Here is a 25,331-nt window from a genome sequence, read left to right as displayed (position 1 = left end):
AATACACCTAGACAAGCATTTGTGCAGTGATTCTCCGTACATGGTTGGGACTTTGGGAGAGGCAAGTTGCCTCCTTGAGAGGTTGGAAGACGGTAAGGCGTCAAGGTGTCAGCAAGACCTGAATCCATGTCACATAAACGCATGTCAGATGCTCTGCCATGGTATTGTCACGTGGTAGTAAAGTACCGCTAACAAATTTGAGACCATAAACAACTACGGTTGGCACTGTTCTGTCCGCAAACAGCTAGCGGGATTGCTCAAACCTCTTTAGTCAGCCATGGTGCTAACCCCGCCATAGAGCCTCGGACTCGGCAGGAGGGAAAGGGCAGATTGGACCCTTGCCGCCTTGCGATTGTGCGAAGGAAAGAACGGAGAGGCGGAAAAGCGTCACTTCCATCTGATCTCGCAACAGCAGCCACTTTCACCAGATACTTATACAGAAGTCACTCTAATTCCACGCCTCGCAGTATCTTTATCCATCATCTCTCTTGTCCCATCAGTCATAACTCATAATTGGTATTTCTGTGTTTCCTTCCTTGTCCATTTACAGTACAAGCAGTCAAGCACGCCTTGGCAAGTTAGCTCGGGGTTCGATTGTTGCGCTTGCGACTTGCCCATTATTGCTGCCCAGTGTCCACAAGCTCACAGCCCCCTAGAAGGCCCCAACGCCGCTCAAGAGTCAAGAGTCAAGGGTGGTTAGGCGTTAGGCGTTGTCCACTCGCCGTTGCGGGCGCTAAACGTATCTTTTCTACTCACTGAAACAGTCCAAGCAGAGGTGCGTGCTGGTCGCTGGACAGTGCTGGTGAAGGAGGGGACCCCCCGAAACCTCCACACGCCATCAATTTCCCCTAGCGTATCCCCGTCCGTCGTCCGACCACCATCCTGCCATCCCATCACCTATGGAAGTCTGATCGGATCCTTCTGATCTGCTTCTATGTCCATCGCTCGCATCGCCGCGATCTCATTCATCGATTTTCCGTCCCACCGAACGAACATCAATCACCCCTTCGCCCTTTGTTCGCAATTCCTGGCTCGGCATCCATGTTGAACCTCCTCCCTTGCCTCCCGCGTTAATCTCGACCACGGCCATATCCGTCGGTATCTGACCCATCTACTCGTAACACGTCGCCAAACCACGCGCCAAATTCACCACTTTTCCACGCCAGTCGCTACGGTCTTTGATCCATCCACATCTGCTGAACGCCCGACCGTTCAGCGATGGAGGTGGCTTCGAGCAACGGCTATCATCGCAACTTCAACCAGACACCGCCCGTCCACTCTCGCATAAATCACTCGACCGGCGTGCCATCGGTGATGCATAACCAGGCGCATCAAAGCCACCAGAGCAATTCCAGCTCCCACTTCTCCTCCTTCTCTCACCTTTCGCGAGCGTCCGACTCCACCCAAGGCACATCGCAATCGACCTTATATGGCGCTCCTCCTCTCCCGACCCCAACTTCCACTCCCTCCAACGGTGCCCCGCCGGAAGCACGCGACAATGTCTTGAACAAAAGAGCCGAGAAAGAGACGTCACTTTACCAGATATGTCTGAACCTGCGCCAACGGTTGCAGCGCGTTCCAGGCTTCGATGACATTCTGGAGGAGGAATTGCGGGATGCTGATGAAGATACGGATCCGGTGACTCTGCTGTGGCGAGTGTTTCGGAGGGGTTATCCATTGATGGTTCTGTATAATGCACTACAGCCCAACTCACCATTGGTGATCGACGAAACGAAGATGATGAATTGGCCGGAAAGAAAGAGGAGCCAGGCGGCGACGTTTAAGTTCTTGCAGGCTTGCGTGAATGAACTCCGGTTTCCTCAGGATCAGTGCTTCATCATCACGGATTTATATTCCGATGATACCACCGGATTCGTCAAGGTACTTTCACAGCCGATTCTCAGCAAACAATGTACTGACAAGGTATACTTAAGGTCACGAAAGTCGTCAACCGAGTCCTCGACTTGCTGGTTGATTCCGGGGTCCTGATGCCAGAAGATAACCCTCAAGAGGAGAATCCCGCCATAGGCGGCAAAAAGACTCACAGACAGCACATCATCCATGAATTGGTCAACACCGAACGAACATATGTCAACCATCTCGACCTCCTCCAACAATTCAAAAAGAACGTGGAAGAGCGAGGAATCGTGTCCGGAGATGCGATTCACGACATCTTCCTCAACCTCAACGCCCTCCTCGACTTCCAAAGACGTTTCCTCATTCGTGTTGAACAAACCAACTCTCAGCCAGAAGCGGAGCAGGACTGGGGTCGGCTTTTCGTCCTGTACAAGGACGCCTTCAAGGTCTACGAAACTTACATCGCCAACCAGAAAAAATGTGAAAAGACAGCCTTCCGTGAGTTCGAGAAGCTGAGAGAAACCGGTGGCGCCGCAGAAATCCGTCAAATGGTGGAATCGCCCAGTATTCTTTCATCGTTCCTCCTGAAACCCTTCCAGCGGCTGTCCAAATACCCGCTCCTACTGAAGGTAACGCGCACCCCTATCCGTTGTGTTTGACTAGCTCTAACTTCGACCAGGAGCTCAGAGATAAGGGAGACTACGATGAAGAGCGTACGGATAACCTCAGGCAAGGCCTAGAAGCCGCTTTGCAAGTGCTACAGGCTACCAATACAGCTGTCGACCGTGAGGAGCGCAAAGAAGCCGTCGAAGAACTCAGGGGCCGCGTTGAAGACTGGAAAGGGCATCGTCTGGAGGGATTCGGAGAGTTGCTCCTACATGGCACCTTCACCGTTCTGAAAGGCGACAGTGTGAACACGAAAGATCCCGAGCGAGAGGTGCGTTTTGCTCTAACTCCTCGCTGTGCAGTGTATGCTAATTATGGTTGACCTACAGTACAAGATTTTTCTCTTTGAATCTATTCTACTTTGCTGCAAGGAAGAGAAGTTAAATAAGCCGAGGAAGAATTTCACGACCAAAGCTACTCCGGCCGGTAAAGACGGAAAGCCGAGACTGCAGCTCAAAGGACGTATTTTTATGCAGAATGTTACAGAGACTGTGTCTGTCAGTAAGCCGGGTATGATGATTCCGCCATTAGCCCGTGGAGTGCTCAGAAGCTAACCGGAATCAAGGGTCATACACTTGCCAAATCTTCTGGAAAGGAGATCCAGGCATCGAAAACTTTATCGTCAAGTTCAACGCCGAGGAGGTCATGAAAAGATGGGCATCCCAAGTCGATCAGCAACGACGAGCATGCCTCGACCTTGTGAGGACTAGCAATAACGCGAAAAATCCGAGCGCATCGGCGACAGAGTTCACTTACCTCAAAGACAACAACATCGACATGCTCGAAAATCCCTACAAAGAGGACGACGACGACGATGACGACGTTGAGACCTTGGTTGAGACTTTCCCTGGACGGAGCGACTATCAGATTCAACGGAGCGACTCCGAAACTAGCCTTCGCTCAAGATCAGCGACAGGAGACAGTGGTCCTCCAATGTCCAGGGCTCTCCCCGTCCATCCACCGCCACGATTCCCGATGCTTCCCAACAACCAACTACCGCCTCTGCAGCTGCGGACACAACACTTTCAGAACCCGAGCTATCCATCTCCTGGCGAAAGGGCAATGGATTCCTACTTTTCACCAACAGCAGAGTCACCCATCTCCACAAGGACGAGTTCATCATCGGGCATGTTCCCCCACTTCCGTCAGGGATCGATGCAGAACGGATGGCAGCCGGATGATAACGCTCGCTATACCGCCCCAGCGATGGGACGGAGCACATCACGAGAGCAAATCGCGACGCAGCGATCCACGCAGCGCCCGTCTCTTCCAGCAGGTCCGAACTCTACATCTGCCCTGTTGACACAAAACCGACTGCGGTCCGCAAGCAGCCCTGACATTGCCGCCAATGGGATGCCACAGCATCGCCGTGCTGATGGCGGTTCCCATCCGCCTGTTCCAGATGTCCCTGTTCCGCCATTCCCGACTCACTATGCCTACAACCAACCTCCCATGAACCGGAGCCAGACCGCATCCCCGGGCACGATGAACGGCATCCATGTCCCAACCCGAGCAGCGACCCAATCACCAACCGTGCAACGGGATCGTCTCATGCACCAACGAGTTCCCGAGCAATATCTTTCGGATTACCCTAGTGCCCGTGCACCTCCTCTCCCTCGCAGCGTCACCTCCATGGACCAGTCCCGCGGCCCACCCCCAGGCGCCTTCGACCCCCGCTCACACCCCGCTCCCGCTCCCCCCCCAACCTCCGCGCCGCGCGACGAACTCCCATCGCCACCGACCCAGCTCAAAGTCAAGGTGCACTGCCCATCTGCCGGGTCATCGATGACGTTGGTCGTTTCGACGAACATCAGCTACCAATCGCTGAAAGACCGGATCGACGCGAAGCTGCAGCGGAGCACGAGCCTGAGCCTCAGTTCCGAGCAGCTGAAGCTGAAGTATTTGGACGAGGATGACTTCGTGAGCATCCAGTCGGATGAGGACGTGCAGATGGCGTTTGAGACATGGAGGGAGCAGCGCGGCGAGATTACACTGGGCCATATGGGGGAGATTGAGCTGTATTGTCAGAAGTAGAGTGCTGTATAGCCCGTGCGCATTTGCGTCTTTCTTTTTTCATTTCCTCCCCCCTTGTATTTCCGTGGAGTTGCTTCTCCGCACTTCACGCTTCGATTCGATTCACTTCTCATTCGCACGGCACTATTCGGATACCGTGGCCTTCGTCTTTCGCTTTGAGTCCCGCGAGGGGCTCGTTTTCATACATGTTTTAGGGATGGCGAATCGGGGCATGATTTGATTTTCAATTACCGGTCACCTACAGTTGGGATGGGCATTATGATACAGTTATGCAAGGAGGGATCGCATCGTATCTCTCCCTTCCGGACCCGATGTGGCATTTGAACGACACGGAGTTCGGTGGCATCGTCTGCGTTTTCCCCTTGTGCTTTGCGGCGGAGTGGCATTGCTTGATCAGCAGCCCTCCGATGATGATGGTGAACGGATGGAACGGGTGGTGTGTGTAATTCACGGTGCTCCCCCCAAAAAAATGCGACGCTGCGACGGAGACATGAAGCGATGATGGCGGATGAAGCGGAACGGATGTCCGCATATGCGCGGAGTCGGGGTAGATCATTGCATTGTGAGAATACATGCCGCTCGACGGCAGACGGCAGAGGGCAGTCAGGTAGACCGATCATCGATCAAAATCTTCATGAAGTACAGTGCATCGTGTGACTTTGAGCGTGATATCCTAATCATACACAAATGTAAGCTAAGTACGCTGGGAAACCCCCCGGTTGGAATCTTTGTGGTAAACCATGATGAGCCAGAGGTATGGCACCCAATCGATTACAGATCCATTATCCTTATGTGCCTTATTAATGAAAGGATACTCTAGTTCAATACCGGCTGCCTGTATATATGTACCTCATTGTGTACGCACATAGGGAACAAAACAGGATGTTGGGTTTTGCAATTCGCGGGTTCCCGGCTAGGTTTCAGCACGTTCTGTGTCTGTCCATACCCTATCCAAGCATGCCACGCTCCTTCGTCACCCGACACTCCGAAGTAGGTATTGAACTCACACAATGACCAAAGGTCGTGCTGTTAGGCGTTGTAGGACAGATTTCCGTGGTTGAACAGCATGGGAGGGGATGAAGGGACAAGGCCAATAACAGCCTTGCTATAGCCTTGACCGGTGGGTCTAGGGACTGTTACAATGCACTGGCAATGCCGTGTTACGTTTAGCAATGGAGTTAAGCGGTAGAGATGGTAGGATTTGAGGTGGAGAATGTATCCTTGATTGCTATCTCAAATATCCTTCGGGCATCTGACGAGCCAGGACTATATGACCTTTCCTAGAGCGTTCATGCGCAATCAGCGGCAATGCTCGATGTCCCCGTCCTTCCGCCGTCGAATGACATTCTTTGATCAAAAGCCGTCGTGCCGCGCACATCATGTCAAGCAGCCCACATCTTAAACCCGAACAGGGCGCCAAGTCCATGAGAGTAATGCTCAACGTATGCAGCTCTCGCAACCTAACTAGGCCAACGTTTGACACCTTACGGAATCGGGAAATTCAGGTCATTTCCAAGGAATCCATCGAAGAAGGGGAGAGAGCCGTTGCAGAACATCAACGACGTGCTGGTGATCGAGCTGAGAAGGAGCCTTGAAAGGAGCAATGAGGAGAATAAGTCCACTGCAAAATGTCGTAAAGGAGCATCCAATGGATCATGCTGGGCACGGAAATAGTGGGCAATGACGCCGCTACGCAAAGTCTGCGTGAAATCGTTCAGAGAAATAAAGACAAAAATGCCTATCCCCATTGAAAGTAAATGCTAAGCGCAGATGCCAACCATGTCTTGAAGTACGGTGTTTTGTGAGATCATCAACGTGTTCGTGACTCATAAGTAAGTATGCTGCATTGAGAGATCCGTTCCAGAGCCAAGATGACCAAACCAGAGAAATCGTAAATATGCATCATCCGAGGGTCGTAAGTTCGTTCAGTCGTCATTTGGTCTTTTGCAAGTCGTTTTTAATCGTTTCTGAGATCCGCTGGTAAATGATTCAAACCAGCCGAAGGATTTAAATATATGGGCCGTCAGCCCCTGGGTAGGTATGGTATGGTATGGTATGCTCGCGTCAGAAAGCCGGCCTGCATGCATGACAATCAAATCGGGGAAATGTTCCAATCTTTTTTGGGAGGGCATCTCAACGACAACCGCACTCCCTTAAGCACGTGCTGCATCTCTCGTAGTACTGCACCATGCCCCGCCCACAATAGCATAGCGACTGTGACGACTTGCTAGACCTCCTCGACTCGGCGTCGAGTCCGCTCCCACTGCTTAGCGGGCTGCTGCCACCGCTGGCATACGAATTCGACGACTGGTCTTCTTCCTGGGTGGAGTACGTCCTCCGTCGACCGGTGCCGATGGCGACGGGAAGGCCTTGGATCACGCCACCTTGGCTGTGCTTGTCGCCAGGATACATGCCGTCGTTCATGGAGAAATTGCGGCAGATCAGGTAGGCGTGGGTGGCCGCGGCATTCCGTGCCATTTCTTCGGAGGCATATTCGCGGTCGGCCGAGTACTCACGGTTGTTGACTCTGACGGTGCACATCCAGCCCCGTCGGGTGCGGTAAGTTTCATATTGAGGGTCGACCCATCGTCTTCGCTGGCATAGCCCTTAGAGAACGTTAGCAACGGAGATTTGCAAAGAAGGATCGCTTCTGATGAGATAATGGTGCCAACCGAGCCTCCCAATCGTAGTGGGATGGTCACTGTTGGTTCAGATTTTGAATCGAGAGGACTAAGGCCAGTCCCTTAATGCCACGAGTTAACGAAAACGGAACAATTGACCTACCACTGAGGTACATGATATAGAACATCACGATATCTGCGTGTTCGATAGGATTTGGAGAAGTAGAGGTGTTCAAGTGCAACCCTGGCACTCAATGCCTCGCTTGGGCTCTTCCTGTGGCGTCGGTGTGGGAGAATATAAAATTCTGGTGGCGGCTGCTGTGCTACCTCCAGTGCGCGATAGACGAGAACAATTAGTTGGGTGATGTTTAGAGAGTCAGATCCAAGTCACACCACAGGGAAAAAAATGCAATTGGCTAGGCAATGGACGAAGGGAAGGATGAATCGTTGAAATGTTGGTCCGTCTAAGGAATCGAAAACTTGAAGATGCTGCTCCATCTCGACCAACAGCATCCAAGGGTGTCTTTATGACTACCCCTCCAACAGCATCATCCTGCAACGGTCGGCCAAAAGGGCCCGTTGGCGGTTCGAGGCCTATAGAGAAGCGGACACACAAGGCATTGGCCGTTAGCATGAGGTTAGCCCTGCCCGCATCTCTGAGGCTCTTAGACAAGGACCCAGACGTGTGATGTGTTGGCGTGCATTTCGACCAGTGGTCGAATCGTTCCCAGACGAGCAACTCCTGGTCAGGACCCACAGGAACAACGCCCGCCTGCAGATCTGGATGGTCGGTGCCAAGTACAAAGCACGAGTGGTGGCGCATATGCCATTTCCGAGTCCGATGCGATGCCATTGGTAGATAGAGAGACAACTGGGGGTGTCAGGATCGTAAGATCGGTCTGAGAAACGTTGATTGTGAGACTTGGAAATGTTCAACTGTAACAGATAGGAAACGGGAGCTTGGATTGAAGGGACGCTGCATGAAAACAAAACCCAGAATTGCAAGATGGCATGGTGGAGCATTGGTCTGTCACGCGTGTACAGATATAGCATTGACCGGGTTAAGCAGCGTCGTACTGCAACTGCAATAATAGCCCCGCGATGCCACAAGCAATATTCTGGAGCCAGGAACTTCCTCTAGAGCCGAGGACAAGAGAAGGCCGGATACACAGCGATCCAGTGCGGGAGACATTTTGAGGGGCGGCGATCGCGGTTGTTGAACAATACCGGCGAGGTAATTCAGGAAGACCAGCCCGACATCCATATGTGTGCCGCTTCCTAATGTATTCAATTTGCCAAACGCTTAAATCGAATGGTGCAGACCGGTAGCTGAGAGCAGCTGAAACGTTTTCGGAAGACAGGACATATGAAGCTCGAAGATCCCCTTCCACTCAATTTTGCGTGCAGGGACATCATCCGGGATAGGACAGCGATCGCGGATGCAAAGCTCAAAGGCGCGGGCGTTTGGTTTCACCACGGATGACCAACATTAGCCGTATCTCATCCTAGTATTAGCCAATGCAGCGGTGGAATCAGTATTGTTCGGCATTAGATTGATGGATTTGCCCCGCCCTCGCAAGCAACTGCCCGGTCCATGCTTGATGCATGGTGAGTTGTCAGTTCTGAACGTGCAGGGAGGAGAGTTGATGCGCCAGTCCAGGAGCGAGAATGGGGCTACTACGGTACGTATACGGTAGACGACGCCTCCGTGACTTCGTCCAACACTCGAACGGATAAACAAGTAAACAGCCATATTGTTTCGCTAACGGCTTCCGTCATGGGCTCATGGCTTTTCATGGTCTCACAGGCCACAACCGACCCAAGCATCGACGTTGGACATTGATGGCGAAACGTGCCGCCCTCCGGTCAAATCGCTGGCAGAGTCCACGCTCCACCGACATATTCCGTCGTCGCTAGATGCGGGTGATGCAATGCTGCAAGGCCTTCCTCGCTCCATATCAGGCAACAGTGGTTCTTGATTTAAACGGACGGTTCCCTCTGGATCGGATAAGTTGATGAGATAATACTACGATAATGGAACGCCTCCTGAGTCTGGTTGAAGGTGTGGAATCGACACGAGTCAGCTTGGCACTCCCCGCTCTATCAATATGATTCAGATTTCGACTTCGCCAACGACACACAATGGACACACAACTGCACAATCGTGACTTGATGCACACCGCAATCCTTCTGAATTAAATACTCCTCATCAGTTTTGGAATTTAGTGACCTCTAACTCTGAACGAGGGTCAATATCGATCATGCCTGCTCTTGCATAGAGACCTTAGGCAACAGTTAAAGGGGGGGAGGAAGCCCTACACCAGAATACTACTGAATGCCTCGGCGAGTTGGGTGCATTAAAGGCCGAAGACTAACAGAGTTGATGTCTCTGAAGGAAGCGAATTAATACTGCACCTGCAATAATGTATAGCATGGTCCACAAAACTGATGCACACTGTTGATGCTGGACGCCTGTCCGGGACCAGCGTCTTGCCCTGAGATCTTGAAGTCGACATGTCGGCTTGAACGTTGAAGCAAAGGACCAATGATAAAGCTGAACATCGCAGCCAATGAGGAGGAGGGCCCTCTGCTTCTTGTCTCGTCCACGATGAATGGATTTTGATTTTTGTCTCATCGCCCTCAGCAAGTCTACCCAGAGGGTATATTGGCATCGTGACACCGTGGAAAGCTGGAACAAGTATTCCCGTGCCAATTAATGCCATGTGTCCAGCTGCTGTGACAGTACGACCACTTTCGAAAAGTTCGGATTGGCGGGGGATCCGTCTCCAGCAAATGGCAACTCAAGCACGACGGCGGTGGGGTGCCGTAGCTGGGATCGACCGTGTATAATCTTATCCAAGGACTTCAATTCAGGAGCCTGACAAACGCATACTTACAATTGAACCTACTCATAGCTCTAGTAAGAACCATCTCCAATCCCAAGTCCAATACTAGCAATCATGGGCGGGCCGGTCAAGCGAATCACGCTCTTCAAAGTGAAGAACCAGGACGATATTCCGACGATATTGGACCAGTACAAGGACGTGAAGACCAAAGCCTTGAAGGTGCAGTTTCCCCCATTGCCTTGTCCAGCTTCTCAACTCTCACACTACGAACAGGACGGAAAGCCTTACATCCTCGCAATTCAAGCCGGACCGACTCACGACGACCCTCGATCCATGGGCTACAACTTCTGCGCGTACACATCATTCGCTAGCCTCGAAGATATGCAGTACTATGACACTCAATGTGAGGCACACGCAGCCCTGAAAGCGGTGTTGATTCCACTGGTTGCACCACCACCGATGACGGTGTACCTGGACGTGGAGAAGAGTGTAGGAGGGCAGTAATTAATTTGGGTCACTGGAGCAGGACGGGGATCAAACAATGCAGAGGATGTTGGATATGCATCTGGTCCATGCCTTTGATGTCCACCACATAGCGCCAACCACTTCCAACTCTACCAAGATGCTTCTAAACTTGCTTCTAATCGACATCAGATTGAGACATCACTCATCTAGCCATCGCTCGATTGGCTCCAAACCAAGCCTGTGCCTTCGCCGCTGCAGTCCACGGGATAACATAGACCGGGTGATGAGGATTCACACGACCATCAGGTAGCCCAGGAATATCCACCACCGGCTTGTAATCCCAACCGTGTGCCGGAGCCAGTCCTGATGCTACACCCTCTCCATCCTTCGGTTCACTGAACGAATACTTGTTTTGCACCCACGATAGTCCCGCAATGTTGTAATTCGTGTGATATGCATCCGCACGCCTGCTCAGGTCGACCATTAGCAAATCGATATTCCGATATGCACGTATCATCGCGAGGCATCTCGCAAATATGGCGATCCACTTACTTTCCCGGCTTATCCCTTAAGCCGCCGCCGTCCTCTTGGCAACAGTTGAAGATATACCGGAGCAGTCCCTCGCGACTCCAGTAGTCCCGTTTTGACGAGTTTGGGGACTCATCTTGCATGGCCGCGTCCATAAGCGGCCAGCACCCACCGATCCAGTGGCTGTAGCAACCGTCAACCAACTTGTTGGTGCGGCCAGCCATGCCACCTTCGGGGGCGTATTGCCGGGCCGATAGCCATTTGGTGATGAGGTCAACGTCGAGGAATCTGATCTAGGTTAGAAATGTTCGTACACCGTATGGAGCAACGGCGTTATCGTGCGGTAGAAATATTCACTTCTTCACTGTCTTACTGGGCGTCCCCATGATACACAGGCTTCCAAGGCCACAAAACGTGTAGGCACCATGTGCTTCGTTTCCAGGAGAGGATCCTAAGCCTCCCTCGTATGTTTGACCTAAGGCAGCAAAGTCAGTAGCGGAATCGAATTGAGTCATCGGCACGCACATTTCCCAATCCATTCCCCTAGGTTTGTTAGGAAGTTGTCACACCCGCTCTTCCGTGCTGGAGCATCTTGTGGCAGCTCCAGAGGTAGGCCTAGTAGGGAGATAATGACCAACGCGCAGAATGCTCCCCTCACATCAACCTCGCCGCCAGCACACATGGTAAACGGACCATGGGGCTGCTTCATACGGCCGAGATAATGCCACCTGTTCAATTATTTATCAGTAACCAGGCAAATCAAAAAGATCTGTCCGTCGGGATCATGAAAGGGTTCACGCACATAGCTCTCGTATCGATCATTCGATAGCACTCCTCCTTTTCCGATGCAATCAAGGACAGCACCGCAGCATACGAGGTTGCAAGATGCGACAGCTGGCCATATCCACCGCCGAACCCACCATCCAGGTTTTGGCAGGGCTTGAAAGTGGCAACGAGCCTACAGCACTAGTTGGTCTTGTGCCTGATCTAGACCACGCAACGGGATAAATTGAGAAAATAACAGATACTGAATCAATTATGCGGATAAGTAGTATGAAATACACTCACCCGTCCCGCCAGTCCTCCACATCTTCAAGCTCCTCTCCCAAAGCGCTCAGTCCCGCAACGGCCCAGTATACCAACCAGGGACGACTGGCATCCTGGACCTGGAACTGCCAGGGATACTTCTCGAGCGCGCCGGCGAGGAACTCCGCGTGCGCGACGCGGTCAAACGGAAAGGTCCGATGCGGTTCGGCGCGTGCGGCGATTTCATGCTGGGACAAGCAGAGTTCCGCGACTTGCTTCTGTGCCGCTAAAGTAGGGGTGAGGGGTTCAGGAGAGATGGAAGGGGGGAAGGTGGGAAGGGGCGGAAGACGGGAGAAAGGCGGGGGCGGAACGGAAGTAGTAAGCATGGTCGTGTTTGAGGGAGAGGGATTGCTGTGAAGATTTCCGGTTGATCCTTTGCGGCGCAGGGGAGGATGCGGTCGGTTTTGATAGAGAAATTGGTCCCAAGGAAAGCGGATGGGAGTAGATCGTGACATCGGAGTCGCTGCCGAGAAGATTTCAGGTATTTGAACATACGGGAAGGAAGGGGTTCATTGGAGGCATGTTCCTAAGATTTACACCGTTCTTTGTTACACATCTTGTTCTCGAGTTTAGTTGACTTCCGTTGTTGCAGAAAGCTGAATTCATCAGGTTGATCCAGCTGCAGCACCAGCGTGCAGGTTGTCTAAAGGCAATAAGGCCAACACATGCATTTTACATCCGATCCGGATATCTGATGTCTCCCGAGTCCCGACTTTACATTCCACCACCTTTCCGTTTTGGTACTTATTCAACAAGTCTCGATTTGATATTATTAACATCCTCAATGGTATGGCGCCACATATGCCTTCAGCTTGATGCCCTCACGCCCTCGAACGTGTCCAACTCCTCCCCCAACGGCTTTCCATCGTCTCCAAGTATTGGCTCACACGGAAGCAACACGAATACCATTCTAGCCCAGTCCGTCTTGCTCGCATTCCTCCAAGAATGCATCGTACCTCTTTGTACCGCACAATCCCCCCGTCTCATCCGCCTCTCCTCTCCGGAGTCCAACACCAAGTCCATCTCCCCTTCCAGCACGATGCCGTAGTCTAGGCTCACCGTTCGGTGCATGGCAGAAGTCATGCCCGGCGCGAAATCTACATGGCGTAGCACGCTGCCATTAGAGATGGAGAGGCCCGGTGGGGAGGAGAGGTAGTCGTAGTATGTTGCGATGTCGTTGGAGGAGGAGAGCGAGATGGGGAAGCCGGATGTGGCATAGCTGAGTGCAAATCCCATGTTGTCGGGAAGGGCAGCCGTCTTCGATTCCGTTGGGATAGAGGTGTCGAAGACAGCTTTGCCATCTGAGCGGTGCGTCGTGATATGGCGCTGGACTGGGGGCAGGTCGCCGACATGGGCCATATTGATAAATCGGGCGGCCGTAGATTGGTTCGAGTAGGTGATTGCACCTTTTGATGCCTGACTGGTCCACTGCTGAGTTGAATTCGTAGCAAATATCGACTGCTGCTAGGACTGTATGTAAGAAAGGTATGTTTTTAGCCCGTGGAATCGACCTCCCCCCCACAAACGGAGTCGATTGTACAGTTCGGGCTTTGAAAGAGAGGGGAAACAAGTGGTGTCACAGTGCGAGAAATCTCATGGGCCCATGCTGGACCTCGCTGTGGTCAGCCGGAGCAAACCAGTATCGGTGTAACGGAGCACTACATCAAAGAGAGCTGAGGTCCGATGTCCCTACTGGTTGGCTTGTCTGTACTCACTGAGCTGCAGCGAGCAATCAATGCTGGAATCGTCGCCATATTTCATTGCGCTCCTTGTCTTATCGCCACACCTTTCATACCCTGGGGGTCCAGTGCGGACATATCAACAACTCCAAAGGTGTCACTAGGCACGTGGCGACAATATGCTGATGGGAGTATGTATGATATGCTGACAAGGCAGGCCGGCCATGGCTGAAGGTGCGAAACAGTTCCAAGGTCGATCTGCTGCAAGGCGTCCTAAGGGTAGCTCACTGTGACATTTGTTGTCAATTCATCACTGCTCTTGGTGCACAGCATGGCACCGACATTTGCCGCGTCAAGAACGGAGAACAGTTCCTCATCGCTAAGCCTCAAGTTGCCCATCATAATGGAAGGCTCATGGAGCTGTTGGTCGAGTGAAGAATTCTATCCCGGTCAGTGACTCCACGAGCTGTTGCAATGTAGGCTTCCATGATCCATCAGTACACAGACGGCCAACCCTCGGTGACTCCGTGGATTTGCAACATCCACCCGGGGAAAGTCACGTGGTGATACAAGAACAATACGATCATTCCCATATGGCGATAGGAACAGTACGAAGGTGATGGATATCTGATAGAATTTCATCGATGTAGGCTCCTCCATAGAATTCCCGGAGTTGCTAGTGTCTGCGCCTTCGCGGGGAAAGGAAACTGATATTGCCTGCGCTCGGCTCCTAGCGATAATATATCGCTTTTTAGAATATTTTGAGGCGATGTTGTCGGATCTCAATATCCATGGTGTCACGGATCAATTGGCAGCCCTTGCCCTGATCTGCATCAAAACCACTGGTGAGGCGGTCAGTCCTGGATTCCAGGATTCCTGATTCCACCTTTGACCTTCCAGTGATTTGAGCCCGGCCGTCCAACGCCTTTGCCGCTCGTATTGCCCGATCTACCAATGAAACTCCCATGAGAATCCGTCATCATGGATGAAGGATGCTGCTATGAGACCCTCAAGGCCTGATGGATTTCAGGCATGGAAATCAAATTGCTGACCGCTCTATCCGAAGAGCCGCCCCCGTCCCTAAAGTACCACCGAATAATCAGTGATAAAGCCATATAGTCATTGTGTATCTCGTAGATTTTGATCTGAACGCTTTGTGATCGTTCTCTTCGTCAGAATTGAACATGTCCACGTCGCTTGTGTTCCACCCCCGTGTCTTTTGAATATTGTAGGCATCGCGATGGCGATCTGACGCCGAGCCTGAGCGACCAGGGGTCCTAGTGGGTAGATCCCGGGCTTGACCCTGGTCCTGCCCCCGGGCTTGCCCGCATCTGGACGAGTTGGATGGCGCAAAACATCACGAACCAGGGCGTGTTGCAACCATGATCCCCGTCCGACCCCCATCTTTCTCTTCTCACCGACTCTCCTTGGCACACATCCCCAGTTCTCGTGCTCGTTTAGTGCATCATCATTCATCACGCAAACCATCGCTTGCCTCACAGGCGCACACAAGCCCTCACTACCCAAGGCCAAACTCGTCTTACCAGTCGCCACATGCATCTTGCTGGTATTCCGGCGCTCTGCACAACGCAGACTGCCCGTTCCAATCAATGATGCCTGTTGGTGCAGCGTGGTACGATACTTGCTGCGTGTCCGCGTTTGCTGTGATCCCCTCTGCTTGCTTCACTTCGTTTTCGGTTCCCTTCAATTCCACCATTTCGTTACTCATTACTCGTTTTTCGTTGTTCCTGTCATTGCCAGCGGCTTAGCCATTCAGTTTGGCTTTGCTGACACGCCTCTGGGCCTGTTGACACGCTGCTGCTTGCGATTCCTAGCGGCAACCGGCGTGGTCTTCACCTCCGTCGGCGACTACAACGACTTTGCGTATTTTTCTACAACCTCGCCATCATCATCAGCCTCCCCTTCTGCAGGTCAGCATCAACCTCTTCAATTCGTGTCAAAATTCCTCGAGGACTGCGGAAAAGGGATCTGGGGGATTTTATCGAGTCTTTGACGATCAGTGAGCGACCAAAGACTCCCCCGCGCCGGACCCCACCATTCGAGGCTTGTCCGTCCGTGTCAAGTGTCAAGTGAAGTGACCCCGTCAATTGTCAGTGCATTCAGTCGGTGACATTTGAGTGATTTGCCCAGCCCGTGGGCGTCGCATCGTCTCCACTCCCGGCGGTGAGACTTTCCTCACTTCCACGAAAAACGAACCCCCCAGAAAACCCTCCCAAGCACTATCACGGCGTCCCTGCACGCCTTAGCCCTCAATCTCACATTCTTACCCTGTCCTTTTCTGGACAATCTTGTCTTTCTCTTCAACTTTCATCAAATCGACCATTGTTGAAGGGACAGGGCACAGTCCATCTCCTTCTCCTCATCCTCGCCGCAGCTGCATCGGGGCAGCTGACCGGCCTATTTCCGTCCCGAATTCCCCTCGCTGGGCCGCCCGAGTGAGGCTGGCACAGGCAAGCCATCCACGATAGAGAAGGTGCGCTCTGACGGTCACCGATTACACCATCCTGTCCGAAATTCCTCTTTTTCTCGCTCGAATCTCCCGATGATGGATCCCAATTACTCTGACGGACTCGATGAGTCTGCCAACCAATCCAACTATCTCGGGTTCGATCAAAGTCGCATGGTCTTCGGTTCGGGGTTGAACAGCGCCCTTACTTGGCCGTTGCCTCAAGATCCACATCTCGATCCATACGATTTCTCCAACTCGTCGAGTGCCTCTGCCGCACACAGATCGAATTCTGTTCTTACGGGAGCAATGACGGTCCGATCGAGCCTGATTCCAACGTCGCTGAGTCCGTTGGAAACCACCAGTTCATCGGCGAATGCAACGTCAGGCATGACAGCTGAAGCAACTGCAGCCGCATCGTCGTCGCCTCCTCTCAGGCAGAACGCCGCATATAACAACACGATGGGTTCCGCTGGCCCAATGCTGGCGTCGGACTGGACTTCTCAGTATCACGTCCCGGACCAGAACTCCAGCAATCCCTTCTCCAGTGCGGACGTCCAAGCCGCCTTTTCGAGCGGTGCTTTCTCCAACAACCCACTGCAGACTTCTCCCGTCGACTATATGCCTTCATCGCAGGCTCAGATGTCGTCGTCGTTCACCATGGCCCCGAGCAACGATTTCATGCAATATTCTACCAGCATGGCGCCGATGAACGCCCCGGCTTTCCAAATGAGCGACTTCACTCAGGAATTGAACTCCATTCCCCAGTACGGGATGCCGAATAACAACAGCTTCATCAACCCGCCGAGCCTTCCGAATAGCTCCCCGGGTGAGAACTGGATCGATGATGGGTCCTTGTCGAGTCGAAGTGACAATGGCTGGCAATTAATCTCCGCCCCTCCCTCGCGTGCGTCGTTTGATTCGTTCGACTACCCTAGCGATGTCGGTGTGAGCCCCCAAGCTCTCCACCTGTCTCGTCCTCGGACCGAGTCGAGTTCGTCCGATGAGTCCAACGTGCCTCTCTCTGCACACTCGATGAGCAGCTTCGAAGAGATTCCGTTCCCGAGGAACTCGCCTGAGTCTGATGCTGTCCTTGACTATCAGCCCCAGCAAATATCAGCACATGGTTTCCCCATGGTGTCCAATGACAACGTTAGCCACTACCACACCCATTCGCACTCTCACTCCCAGTTGCAATCTGCCATGGTTTCTCCTCAACCGGACATGGTCACTCCTTCACGAGAAATGGTCTCACCGCTTGCAATTCAGCCGGCTTCATCACCCGTCTCAACCGGCTCCGTCTCTCCCGGTGGTACCTCTCCATCTTCTCGTCGAGCCAAGGGTGCGTCGGCACCGTCCGGAGTGACGCCCAAGACCATCAATAAGAAGAAGACCGCTGCTCAGAGCAAGGCTGACAAAGCCAATGACAAGAAGCTCGGAAAGAGGAAGGGTCCACTCCGGCCCGAACAACGGCAACAGGCCCACGAAATTCGCAAGGTTCGCGCCTGTCTTCGATGCAAGTTCCTGAAAAAGACTTGCGATACCGGTAACCCATGTGCTGGATGCCAGCCCTCTCACGCCCGTCTCTGGATCGTCCCTTGCACACGCAAGGATATCAAGGAGATGAACTACTTCCTTGATAAGTGGAATAAAGATTACGAGCGACACATCACGCTCGGATTTTCGATCGCGAACATCAAAGGCTTCTCGAATGTCGAGCGGCTCATTTACGTCACTCATGGCTATGGTCATCAGCTCCCTATCACGGCCCGCGAGGTATTCGTTCGTGACGAAAGTTGCTTCTCAATTGATTGGGTCGAACGGGGTGCTGGTGATCCGAAGAAGAAGCACCATGAACACGAGTTGATGACCAACAGGCTGTCGGCCGGCATGGAAGGCGTCTCGCGAGCGGCCGTGTCCGATTATCTCGATAAGTATCTTGACGAAGACTTCGAGCATTGGGTCGATGAATACCTTGATGGTACTCCATTCCTCGTTGAGTTCATCAAGATGGTGTACCGCTTCTGGTGCCGCACTCGTCTTCCGGTCATCCGCAAGGCGCTCAAGATGATGGTCGCGTACAGCCTCACCTGCCACATCACCCTTGTCCGCGGTCTCACTGCTGAAGAGGCTGAAGTTGGTCGTATTGAGGAGGCCACTTCCAAATGGCAGGGCGAGACCATCTCTCCCGTCATGGTCAACTTCCAGGTCAAGAAAGCGATGGCAGATATGTGGCGTGAACTGATGAAGGACGTGCTCGAGGAGTTATCGTCATCCTTCTCTTCGGTGTACAGCGGGGACAAACTGAAGAACTGGCCCACGATATTTCTGCTGGCGTCGATGGTGTTGGCTGTGTGGGAAATGATCCAGTTCGACATGCACTATCGTGAGAACGACGAGGACGCCATCCAGAAGTTTGACAAGGAGATGGAGGAGGTTCCTGTCGGCACTCTCATCGGGCTGTTCACCGCGATCTCGCATCAATTGCCGAGCTTCTTTGATTGGGACACCCAGAAGCACCACAATGCCTTCCAGTCGAATCCTGCTGTGTGTGAGGCGTTGACGGAGGTGAAGCATCAGGCCGCCAAATATGGTAAGTCACTTCCACCCAATGAGGGCATCTCGCGCTCTGTGTGGTTCCCCCCAATTGTACACTTGCTAATCTCGTCCCAACAGAGACGTACCTCCGCGGTCGCAATGAGGTGGCCAAGTACGACCGGGAGGACTTCGATTCGTTGTCGAACAAGTTCCTCTCGAGGTTGGTCATTCGGGCCAATTAGATTTGCTCTTCCCAACGAGTAACGACGACATTCCCTTTGTCTTTGATGAATGACTCGATTACATGACTCGATTACATGCATGGATGAGAGCGTTGTAGCATAGGCAATGTCTTTTTGGATGTGCATGCGGTGGCGAGACGGATTTTCCATGAACGATTATGCGAACGATTATTGCTTTGACTTTGAGAGACGCACGCATGGCGGTCTTGGCGCGTGTGCGTTATGCTGCACACGATGCACACGGCCGTGATTATTGAAGCAATGACTTCGACGACATTATTTTCGACGAGAGTACGAGTACGGATAACGATGTTCTTTTCGGACGTCTCGGGTGGCATTCATTCGAGACGTGTTGACGTGGTTTCTACGGTTGGGAACCCCTTCCGGATGTGGATGGCAGCTCTTTCCCAGGCTCCGGTCTGACGCTTCCACATGGATTCCATATCTTTTCTTTCTCTTCAATTCTTTTCATTGCGGTGGTGTTTATCTGCCTAACCCCTTGCGGACGGAGTTCCTGGCGATGATACCTGGGTGTGATACCGCATTTTCACTGGACGATGGACGCTGTTCCATCTTTTTATGTTATAACTCATTGAGAGCAAGATACATTATGGTGATTCGGACTTGATTTTTTCCTTCAAGGACTTTATCGCCAAAAGCCCTGTGCTGTTTCCCCCCTTCTCTTCGTTTCCCTCTGGGGGGACCTGTTCACTATCTTCTCCGCAAGACCTTCACCTTCATCAACAACACTTACTTGGACTTTCTGACACTTTCCTTTCCTCTTCTCTGTATATACCGATTCGCCAAAACACCACGGTATATGCGTCGTCCAATTAATGAAAAAAATTGAGGATTCCTCATACGTTTCCTCCGACTGTATATGTATTTTCTGGCACTGAATGATCGACCCCTTGATTCCGCAATCCGGACTTAATTGACCAGATACACGGGTTGCTTGGGTCTTTAGTTGCTTGAAATCCCCTATTCACGCATTCCTACTTCCGCGCAAAGTTCGCTTCAGAGGGCCCTCTAGTGGGCCGCAAGGGGGGTCATTCGTCACAGGCCTATCCCCTTTTTTTATTTCCCACAATTCTCAAACGTAGCATAGATAGCAAATCAATGCAATCAGATTTCAATTCATCCTCTGTATCCATGGCAGTGACGTGAAGTAAGCGCAGGTAAATTTCTAAACCACTGGACATCGGTGGCAGTGGAGTTGTATCATGCACAAGACCATTTATTTTCTATATGCAACAGATACGTAAAGTCTGGAGACATGGGAATGTCGTGAGACGCCTCCGGAACGCCATAAAGTGCATCGATGACCACTGACCAGCAATCCTTCATACCGACCTGCCAAAACACGGAGCGAGGTGATTCCTTCCGACCTTTCAACATCCAACGACCAACCCGAGACACCCTACTCCTTCTTCCCGGGCACCCACTTCCCCTCCTTCGCCTCCACATATTCCACCAAATCCTCAATCGTGCACACCCGAATCCCCCACTTCCGCCCAAACTCCAAACATCCATCCCTCCGCATCATATCTACGCCCACATACTCCGGCCGCCCATCCTTGTCCGCCTCCCCATCCGTCACCATTTCCCCAATCACTGCCGCCATATGCTTCCCCGCCAACCGGCAGAACTCTACGGCCGCCTCCGTGTGCCCCTGACGCTCGCGGATCAGGCCCTCCCGCGCACACAGCGGGACGACGTGGCCCGGGCGGCGGAAGCTCGTGGGCACAGCGTTCGGGTCGGCGAGGAGGTTGCTCGTGCGAGCGCGGTCAGCGGCGCTGATGCCGGTGGTGGTGCCGTCGGCGGCGTCGACGGTGATGGTGTAGGCGGTGCGGTGTGGGTCGGTGCTGTTGGCGAGGGGGATCATGGCCGGGAGGTCGAGGGCGAGGCAGCGGGCCGGGGTCAGCGGCGCGCAGAGGTAGCCGGAGGTGTGGCGGATCATGAAGGCGCATTTGGCCGGGGTGAGGTCGGAGGCGGCGATGATGAGGTCGCCTTCATTTTCGCGGGAGGCGGAGTCGAGGACGAGGATGAATTCGCCACGGGCTGGAGGGGTTAGTCGGGGTTGGAGTAGAAATGAGGGGTTTGAGGGAGAGGGAGGATTGGGGATGCGAGATGGGGATTTGGGGAAAGAGAACTCACCGAACGCTTCTATTGTGTCGTCGATATTGTCGAACTGCACGCCGGGAGCCACGGTGCGCTCGGGAACGGTGCCATTGACGCCGTTCGCGCCATTGACGTGGGGTGTCTGGACTCCGGTCATGGTTGCGGAATGTTTCGGTCGGTGTTCTTCGTTTCCGATATGTGAAGAAATGCCCGATAATGTATAAACAGTAGCCGTTCCCTTCTCAATTGAAGCGGTGGTAAGGGGTTCTGCGATATAGGACTTGGTTTGCCTTCCACGCCGGTGACGGATAAGGTAACGTAATTTGGATCTTGCGGCTCGGCTCACGGCCCTGGACTTTTGCCTTCAAGTTCGTCGAATTTTGTCAGCTCGGAAGGAAACACGCCACAATTCCGCAGCAATTGGAAATCAGGATAATAAGTACAACTGTCCAACGGACGATTCCACGGCTGGCCGGCTAGTTATATCTTGCTAAGTGGGAGTCAGGTCATCAGGTGCACTCTTCGGAATTTTTTTGGGGCCTTTCTGGTCAAGATCCGGGGAACGATTTAGAGGGTTCGGCTCGCCCGCACGATGGTCACCGACTCACCGTCCGTTTAACCCGTCACTCGCCGAGTCTTGGTGAAGCCGAGGCGCTGCTCGGCCGGGGAAGGGTCTAGATTTAGTATGGAGCACCGCCAATCCCGCTGCTTGATTGGGATGTGCTGAAGATGTGCTCGTAATGCTCGTTGACTCATAAGGAAGGCGCTACATGCATGTGTTATGTATATTATGGGTGAGTATTAAGCAAAAGTATTCCGACAATGGATGAGAGTTTATCCAAGTAAAGCATCCAGGCAATGGATAGGATGATATCACGGGAAAGGCGACAGATGGTACACCAGCAACGTATTAACTCCGAATGCCTACTGGTATCACAAGACCGGTGTATCGTATTGATGCCTTGAATGTGTACTCTGCGCAGGATATTCTCTCCGAATCAATAACAAACTCATTGCTCCATCATCTTCCGAACGCCATGCTTGTACCATCCAACCTTGCGCCGTGAAATTGACCGAATTCCAGATGCGGTGCGGTCCTCCTGCCTGATTCCAAGCGAGTGGTCGATTCCGGAATCGAAACTTTGACCACAGATAATGTGACTAAGGAGGGATGTAGCGATTCAACTGAACCCGCTCAACCTGCTGTCTCCTTCACCTTGGAGGTTTCGGGAGGCTCATCAATGAACTGCGGTGGAGCTGCGGTATCCTCCATGAGATAGCTCGGCACCCCCTCCGCTCCTCCCAGTGTCGCCTCATGCTCCATCTCGTCCCCCAGCGCCTCCAGTTCTGCCTCCAAGTCCTCCTCATCTATATCCTCCGGTACGTCGTAACTCCGGCTCATGCTCTCCTGTATATCGTTGCCGATGTCCATCAGGTCCGCCATCTCGTCCTGGAGTCGCTCGATCTGGTCGATATTGACCTTACCGTACTGTTTCTTCAGTTCTCTCGTCGTCGTCTTCATAGCGTCAACCGTGACCATCGTATTCTTTAGGTTGTCCTGCATCATGCCCGCTTGCTCCATGTTATTGACTTGCTGTCGCAGCTGGTCGAGTTGGCCTTCATACTGTCTGCGCTGCTTGAGAAGGCCCAGCGCCTTTTTTTTTACGGTTTGCTTGCCTGGTCCCTCGCGCATCCGTTTGAGTCGATCGTTGACGGCGGAGAGTTCGGAATTAAGTTTGGCAAGTTTAATGTCCACTCCCCCAGCCTTATCTTCAATCTGACAGGGCTGTTAATATCCAGTAGTGAAAGAGACATCCGCTAATAGCATACGTTCTTGACAGCATCGTTGAGCGATGGCTTGGGCGCAGCGCTTGTTGCTCCAAACAGGCGGTTCATGATGGACGCAGTGGTCTTTATAACCACTTCAATCTATCACTCGCTCACCATGAAGAGCAGGGTTTCGGGTCGTCGTCAGCTCGATCGAAATTCGTAAGATCCCTACAGTAAAAAATGAAATTTACAAGCCCCGTGGTAAGTGTTGTAGAGACTAGAAAGTGGGTGCAGTGTGAACTGTGAAGCCTGTGGGGTCGCTTGGCGCCTGGTGGTTGCATCATACGTTCGAGCCCCTCTGTTGACCAACCACCTACTTGGCCAATATCACCATCTTAACCACTACGCAATTACGGAATATATTGATAATTTAAACAATAGGACCATTGTACAACATCCTGGGGAGCGTCTGGTATAATTCCAGCCACGGGAATAGTCTGTTCTAGTAGGGTGTTTGCCTCTAGAAACTGTACCGCCTCTTGCGCTAGTTTGACCTCTTGAATGTGTGCGAACTTAAACATTAATATATATCTGAACCTTCTTGCGTTTTGGGGCTGTGGCAGCATCGAGGCGGGCCTGGAGACTAACAATTTTCAGGTCTGACACAGCCTGACGCGACTGTAGCACTCCGATTGTCTTGGCTGCTTTCTCTAGGTACGACTTGGTCGCTTTCGCCACGCGTGTATTCTTGCTAAGAACGCGCAATGCACGTTGTATTTGTTTGGGGTTGTAGGGCGTCATCTTGAGGACTGGGGGGACTGGTATTAGGGTGCGTGGAGGAGTGTTTGGTGGTGGAATTGAGGATGCGGTTTCGGTAGGTGTAGGCGGTATCACGAAGCGGTTATTGAGGCCTTTTGACGGGTCCCACAGTATAAGACCTACAGCCTTCCATCCTGATCTGAATGTACGGTCGGTTAGGCGTGCCCGACACGCCTCTACATAGGGAACAATGAATCTTCGTCGTTCAATCGGTAGTGCCTTGTCGATATACGCGCTTTCGCGGAGGGGGGCCTTGTGGAAGCGTTTCAGAGATGAAAAACAGGCGAGATCGAGAGGTTGAAGGATACGGGAGGTATGCGCAGGTAGGAAGACCACAATCACGTCATTTATCCTGCATTCGTATAGGAAATCGATGGTTGCGTGGCTACCGTGCCCGTCCATTAGCAGAATCCGGTACTGCCGCTGTGTAGCGGTTTCAGGCAGGAAAACCGTACGGAGCCAAACCAACGCGTGTTGATTTGAAGTCCAGCCGTTCTCTGATACCGTATAATGGAAGTCTGGAGGTTGTTCGGAGAATTAAGCCGCTTGTAGAGACGCGCCTTTCTAGATAAGGGTTGCTTTGAGATAGCGACTGGTCGCAGAGATTGATCTCTAGGATAAAAGACCATTCCCGGTTCTCAGGACTCGTGGTATAAGCTGTCGACTTTTGCGAGTCTGCGATCACAGTAGAATTAGCACATATTCCCATTCCAACGCCGACTTCATCTATATTCCATATATCGGAAGGGGGGACATCGTACTGTGTCTGAACTTGGTGGGAATACGCGTAAAACCTATTGATTGTATCCTATGTTGCAGCCTGACGTGGTACGATATCTAGAATACGTCCAACGCACGTCGCAACGCGTGGATTTCGACATAGAAATCGCGGTACTCAATTCTTCTCAAAGGGTGTAAAATCTTAAAGCTCTAGAACTCGCGCTGCCATTTTGCGAAGATATGCGTGGGTAGGGAGGAATCCTTGAGCGTCATTTTCAAGAGCCCAGTCGACTAAAATTTATCCTGTACCGGTGTAAGGTGTTAGTTCGATTGTTGAGCTGTAGAGCGCGATTGCATGCCCTTGAGGCGGATTTGAAGCGTAGCTCGATTGACGTTGAATACGGCCGCAGCTTCGTTTTTGAGATTTGCATTGACCTGTCTGTACGGCATGGATAGCCTGTAGGAGTATCTCCTCTGAATTTGACATCGCAATATGATATGGTGGTTGAGATATTACGAGTTTGGTGATGGTGATGAAGATAGTGATACTGGCCAAGGAGGTGGTCGGCCAACAGGCAGAGGTTCGAGCTTTCAACTTACGGGTGTCGGTTGGCACGTGCCCTCCTTCGTCTAGACTTCAGACTTCAGACGACTTCTGACTTATTACTGACTTAATTAGCGACTTAACGTACGGAGGTCCATTTCAAAAGTTATTGCTCGCCAAGAAAGGGGCTTGATTATATAAGCCGTTCGAAAGCCGATAGAACGGGCAGTAGAGTGCCTAGCCAACGGGCGGGTACTACGCGCGGTAAATCGAATGCCCGGCGCCCTTGCCTCGAATTAGGCTCTATAAGACCTGAATTAAATGCCCA

The 25,331-nt window shown here is 52.3% G+C and overlaps 9 protein-coding genes across 9 annotated transcripts; 3 read left to right on the top strand and 6 right to left on the bottom strand.

Annotated features, from left to right (window-relative positions):
• Nucleotides 1-1,056: 1,056 nt before the first annotated feature.
• On the top strand, nt 1,057-4,671 carry P152DRAFT_285799 (uncharacterized protein). Its single transcript, XM_033674962.1, has 5 exons — nt 1,057-1,881; nt 1,935-2,486; nt 2,537-2,794; nt 2,853-3,033; nt 3,089-4,671. The coding sequence occupies exons 1-5, from the start codon at nt 1,219-1,221 to the stop codon at nt 4,555-4,557; spliced, it is 3,123 nt and encodes a 1,040-aa protein (XP_033535208.1). The 5' UTR covers nt 1,057-1,218; the 3' UTR covers nt 4,558-4,671.
• A 2,012-nt stretch (nt 4,672-6,683) lies between these two features.
• On the bottom strand, nt 6,684-7,457 carry P152DRAFT_456958 (uncharacterized protein). The gene is made up of 2 exons (XM_033679125.1): nt 7,342-7,457; nt 6,684-7,287 (listed from the first exon to the last, which is right to left on the bottom strand). Exon 2 carries the CDS (start codon nt 7,096-7,098, stop codon nt 6,691-6,693), a length of 408 nt encoding a protein of 135 aa, XP_033535207.1. The 5' UTR covers nt 7,099-7,287; nt 7,342-7,457; the 3' UTR covers nt 6,684-6,690.
• On the bottom strand, nt 7,354-8,119 carry P152DRAFT_285418 (uncharacterized protein). Its single transcript, XM_033674960.1, has one exon. The coding sequence runs from the start codon at nt 8,029-8,031 to the stop codon at nt 7,555-7,557; it is 477 nt and encodes a 158-aa protein (XP_033535206.1). The 5' UTR covers nt 8,032-8,119; the 3' UTR covers nt 7,354-7,554.
• A 1,881-nt stretch (nt 8,120-10,000) lies between these two features.
• On the top strand, nt 10,001-10,540 carry P152DRAFT_285463 (stress responsive A/B barrel domain protein). The gene is made up of 3 exons (XM_033674961.1): nt 10,001-10,022; nt 10,094-10,243; nt 10,298-10,540. The coding sequence occupies exons 2-3, from the start codon at nt 10,139-10,141 to the stop codon at nt 10,526-10,528; spliced, it is 336 nt and encodes a 111-aa protein (XP_033535205.1). The 5' UTR covers nt 10,001-10,022; nt 10,094-10,138; the 3' UTR covers nt 10,529-10,540.
• Nucleotides 10,541-10,691: 151 nt separating this feature from the next.
• On the bottom strand, nt 10,692-12,429 carry P152DRAFT_465464 (terpenoid cyclases/Protein prenyltransferase; the record flags this gene model as incomplete). The annotated part of the gene is made up of 6 exons (XM_033680630.1): nt 10,692-10,956; nt 11,042-11,305; nt 11,375-11,492; nt 11,543-11,745; nt 11,820-11,975; nt 12,086-12,429. 6 exons carry the CDS (start codon nt 12,427-12,429, stop codon nt 10,692-10,694), a joined length of 1,350 nt encoding a protein of 449 aa, XP_033535204.1.
• Nucleotides 12,430-12,734: 305 nt separating this feature from the next.
• Nucleotides 12,735-13,875, bottom strand: P152DRAFT_285412 (uncharacterized protein). Its single transcript, XM_033674959.1, has 2 exons — nt 13,819-13,875; nt 12,735-13,761 (listed from the first exon to the last, which is right to left on the bottom strand). The coding sequence occupies exon 2, from the start codon at nt 13,460-13,462 to the stop codon at nt 12,911-12,913; it is 552 nt and encodes a 183-aa protein (XP_033535203.1). The 5' UTR covers nt 13,463-13,761; nt 13,819-13,875; the 3' UTR covers nt 12,735-12,910.
• A 2,854-nt stretch (nt 13,876-16,729) lies between these two features.
• On the top strand, nt 16,730-19,029 carry P152DRAFT_393809 (uncharacterized protein; the record flags this gene model as incomplete). Its single annotated transcript, XM_033676218.1, has 2 exons — nt 16,730-18,842; nt 18,926-19,029. 2 exons carry the CDS (start codon nt 16,730-16,732, stop codon nt 19,027-19,029), a joined length of 2,217 nt encoding a protein of 738 aa, XP_033535202.1.
• Nucleotides 19,030-20,093: 1,064 nt separating this feature from the next.
• P152DRAFT_506475 (3,4-dihydroxy-2-butanone 4-phosphate synthase) lies at nt 20,094-21,737 on the bottom strand (the record flags this gene model as incomplete). Its single annotated transcript, XM_033682482.1, has 3 exons — nt 21,187-21,737; nt 20,475-21,090; nt 20,094-20,121 (listed from the first exon to the last, which is right to left on the bottom strand). The coding sequence occupies exons 1-3, from the start codon at nt 21,305-21,307 to the stop codon at nt 20,094-20,096; spliced, it is 765 nt and encodes a 254-aa protein (XP_033535201.1). The 5' UTR covers nt 21,308-21,737.
• A 172-nt stretch (nt 21,738-21,909) lies between these two features.
• On the bottom strand, nt 21,910-23,150 carry P152DRAFT_456953 (charged multivesicular body protein 5). Its single transcript, XM_033679124.1, has 2 exons — nt 22,981-23,150; nt 21,910-22,927 (listed from the first exon to the last, which is right to left on the bottom strand). Exons 1-2 carry the CDS (start codon nt 23,044-23,046, stop codon nt 22,346-22,348), a joined length of 648 nt encoding a protein of 215 aa, XP_033535200.1. The 5' UTR covers nt 23,047-23,150; the 3' UTR covers nt 21,910-22,345.
• Between the last annotated feature and the right edge of the window lie 2,181 nt (nt 23,151-25,331).

The sequence above is a fragment of the Eremomyces bilateralis genome (genome assembly GCF_010015585.1).
Source record: "Eremomyces bilateralis CBS 781.70 unplaced genomic scaffold P152scaffold_6, whole genome shotgun sequence".
NCBI lineage: Eukaryota > Fungi > Ascomycota > Dothideomycetes > Eremomycetales > Eremomycetaceae > Eremomyces > Eremomyces bilateralis.
The sequence above is the reverse complement of the archived record's forward strand: the minus strand, read 5'-3'. Positions and strand labels throughout refer to the sequence as shown.

What these genes read in the sequence shown, in the direction of transcription:
- P152DRAFT_285412 (XM_033674959.1), bottom strand. Translation starts at nt 13,462, where the DNA reads ATGGCCCATGTCGGCGACCTGCCCCCAGTCCAGCGCCATATCACGACG.
- P152DRAFT_285418 (XM_033674960.1), bottom strand. Translation starts at nt 8,031, where the DNA reads ATGGCATCGCATCGGACTCGGAAATGGCATATGCGCCACCACTCGTGC.
- P152DRAFT_456953 (XM_033679124.1), bottom strand. Translation starts at nt 23,046, where the DNA reads ATGAACCGCCTGTTTGGAGCAACAAGCGCTGCGCCCAAGCCATCGCTC. An exon ending in TCAACGATGCTGTCAAGAAC is followed by an intron (nt 22,928 to 22,980) that starts GTATGCTATTAG and finishes CAGCCCTGTCAG; the next exon opens with ATTGAAGATAAGGCTGGGGG.
- P152DRAFT_456958 (XM_033679125.1), bottom strand. Translation starts at nt 7,098, where the DNA reads ATGTGCACCGTCAGAGTCAACAACCGTGAGTACTCGGCCGACCGCGAA.
- P152DRAFT_285463 (XM_033674961.1), top strand. Translation starts at nt 10,139, where the DNA reads ATGGGCGGGCCGGTCAAGCGAATCACGCTCTTCAAAGTGAAGAACCAG. An exon ending in TGAAGACCAAAGCCTTGAAG is followed by an intron (nt 10,244 to 10,297) that starts GTGCAGTTTCCC and finishes CACTACGAACAG; the next exon opens with GACGGAAAGCCTTACATCCT.
- P152DRAFT_285799 (XM_033674962.1), top strand. Translation starts at nt 1,219, where the DNA reads ATGGAGGTGGCTTCGAGCAACGGCTATCATCGCAACTTCAACCAGACA. An exon ending in ATACCACCGGATTCGTCAAG is followed by an intron (nt 1,882 to 1,934) that starts GTACTTTCACAG and finishes GGTATACTTAAG; the next exon opens with GTCACGAAAGTCGTCAACCG. An exon ending in AATACCCGCTCCTACTGAAG is followed by an intron (nt 2,487 to 2,536) that starts GTAACGCGCACC and finishes AACTTCGACCAG; the next exon opens with GAGCTCAGAGATAAGGGAGA.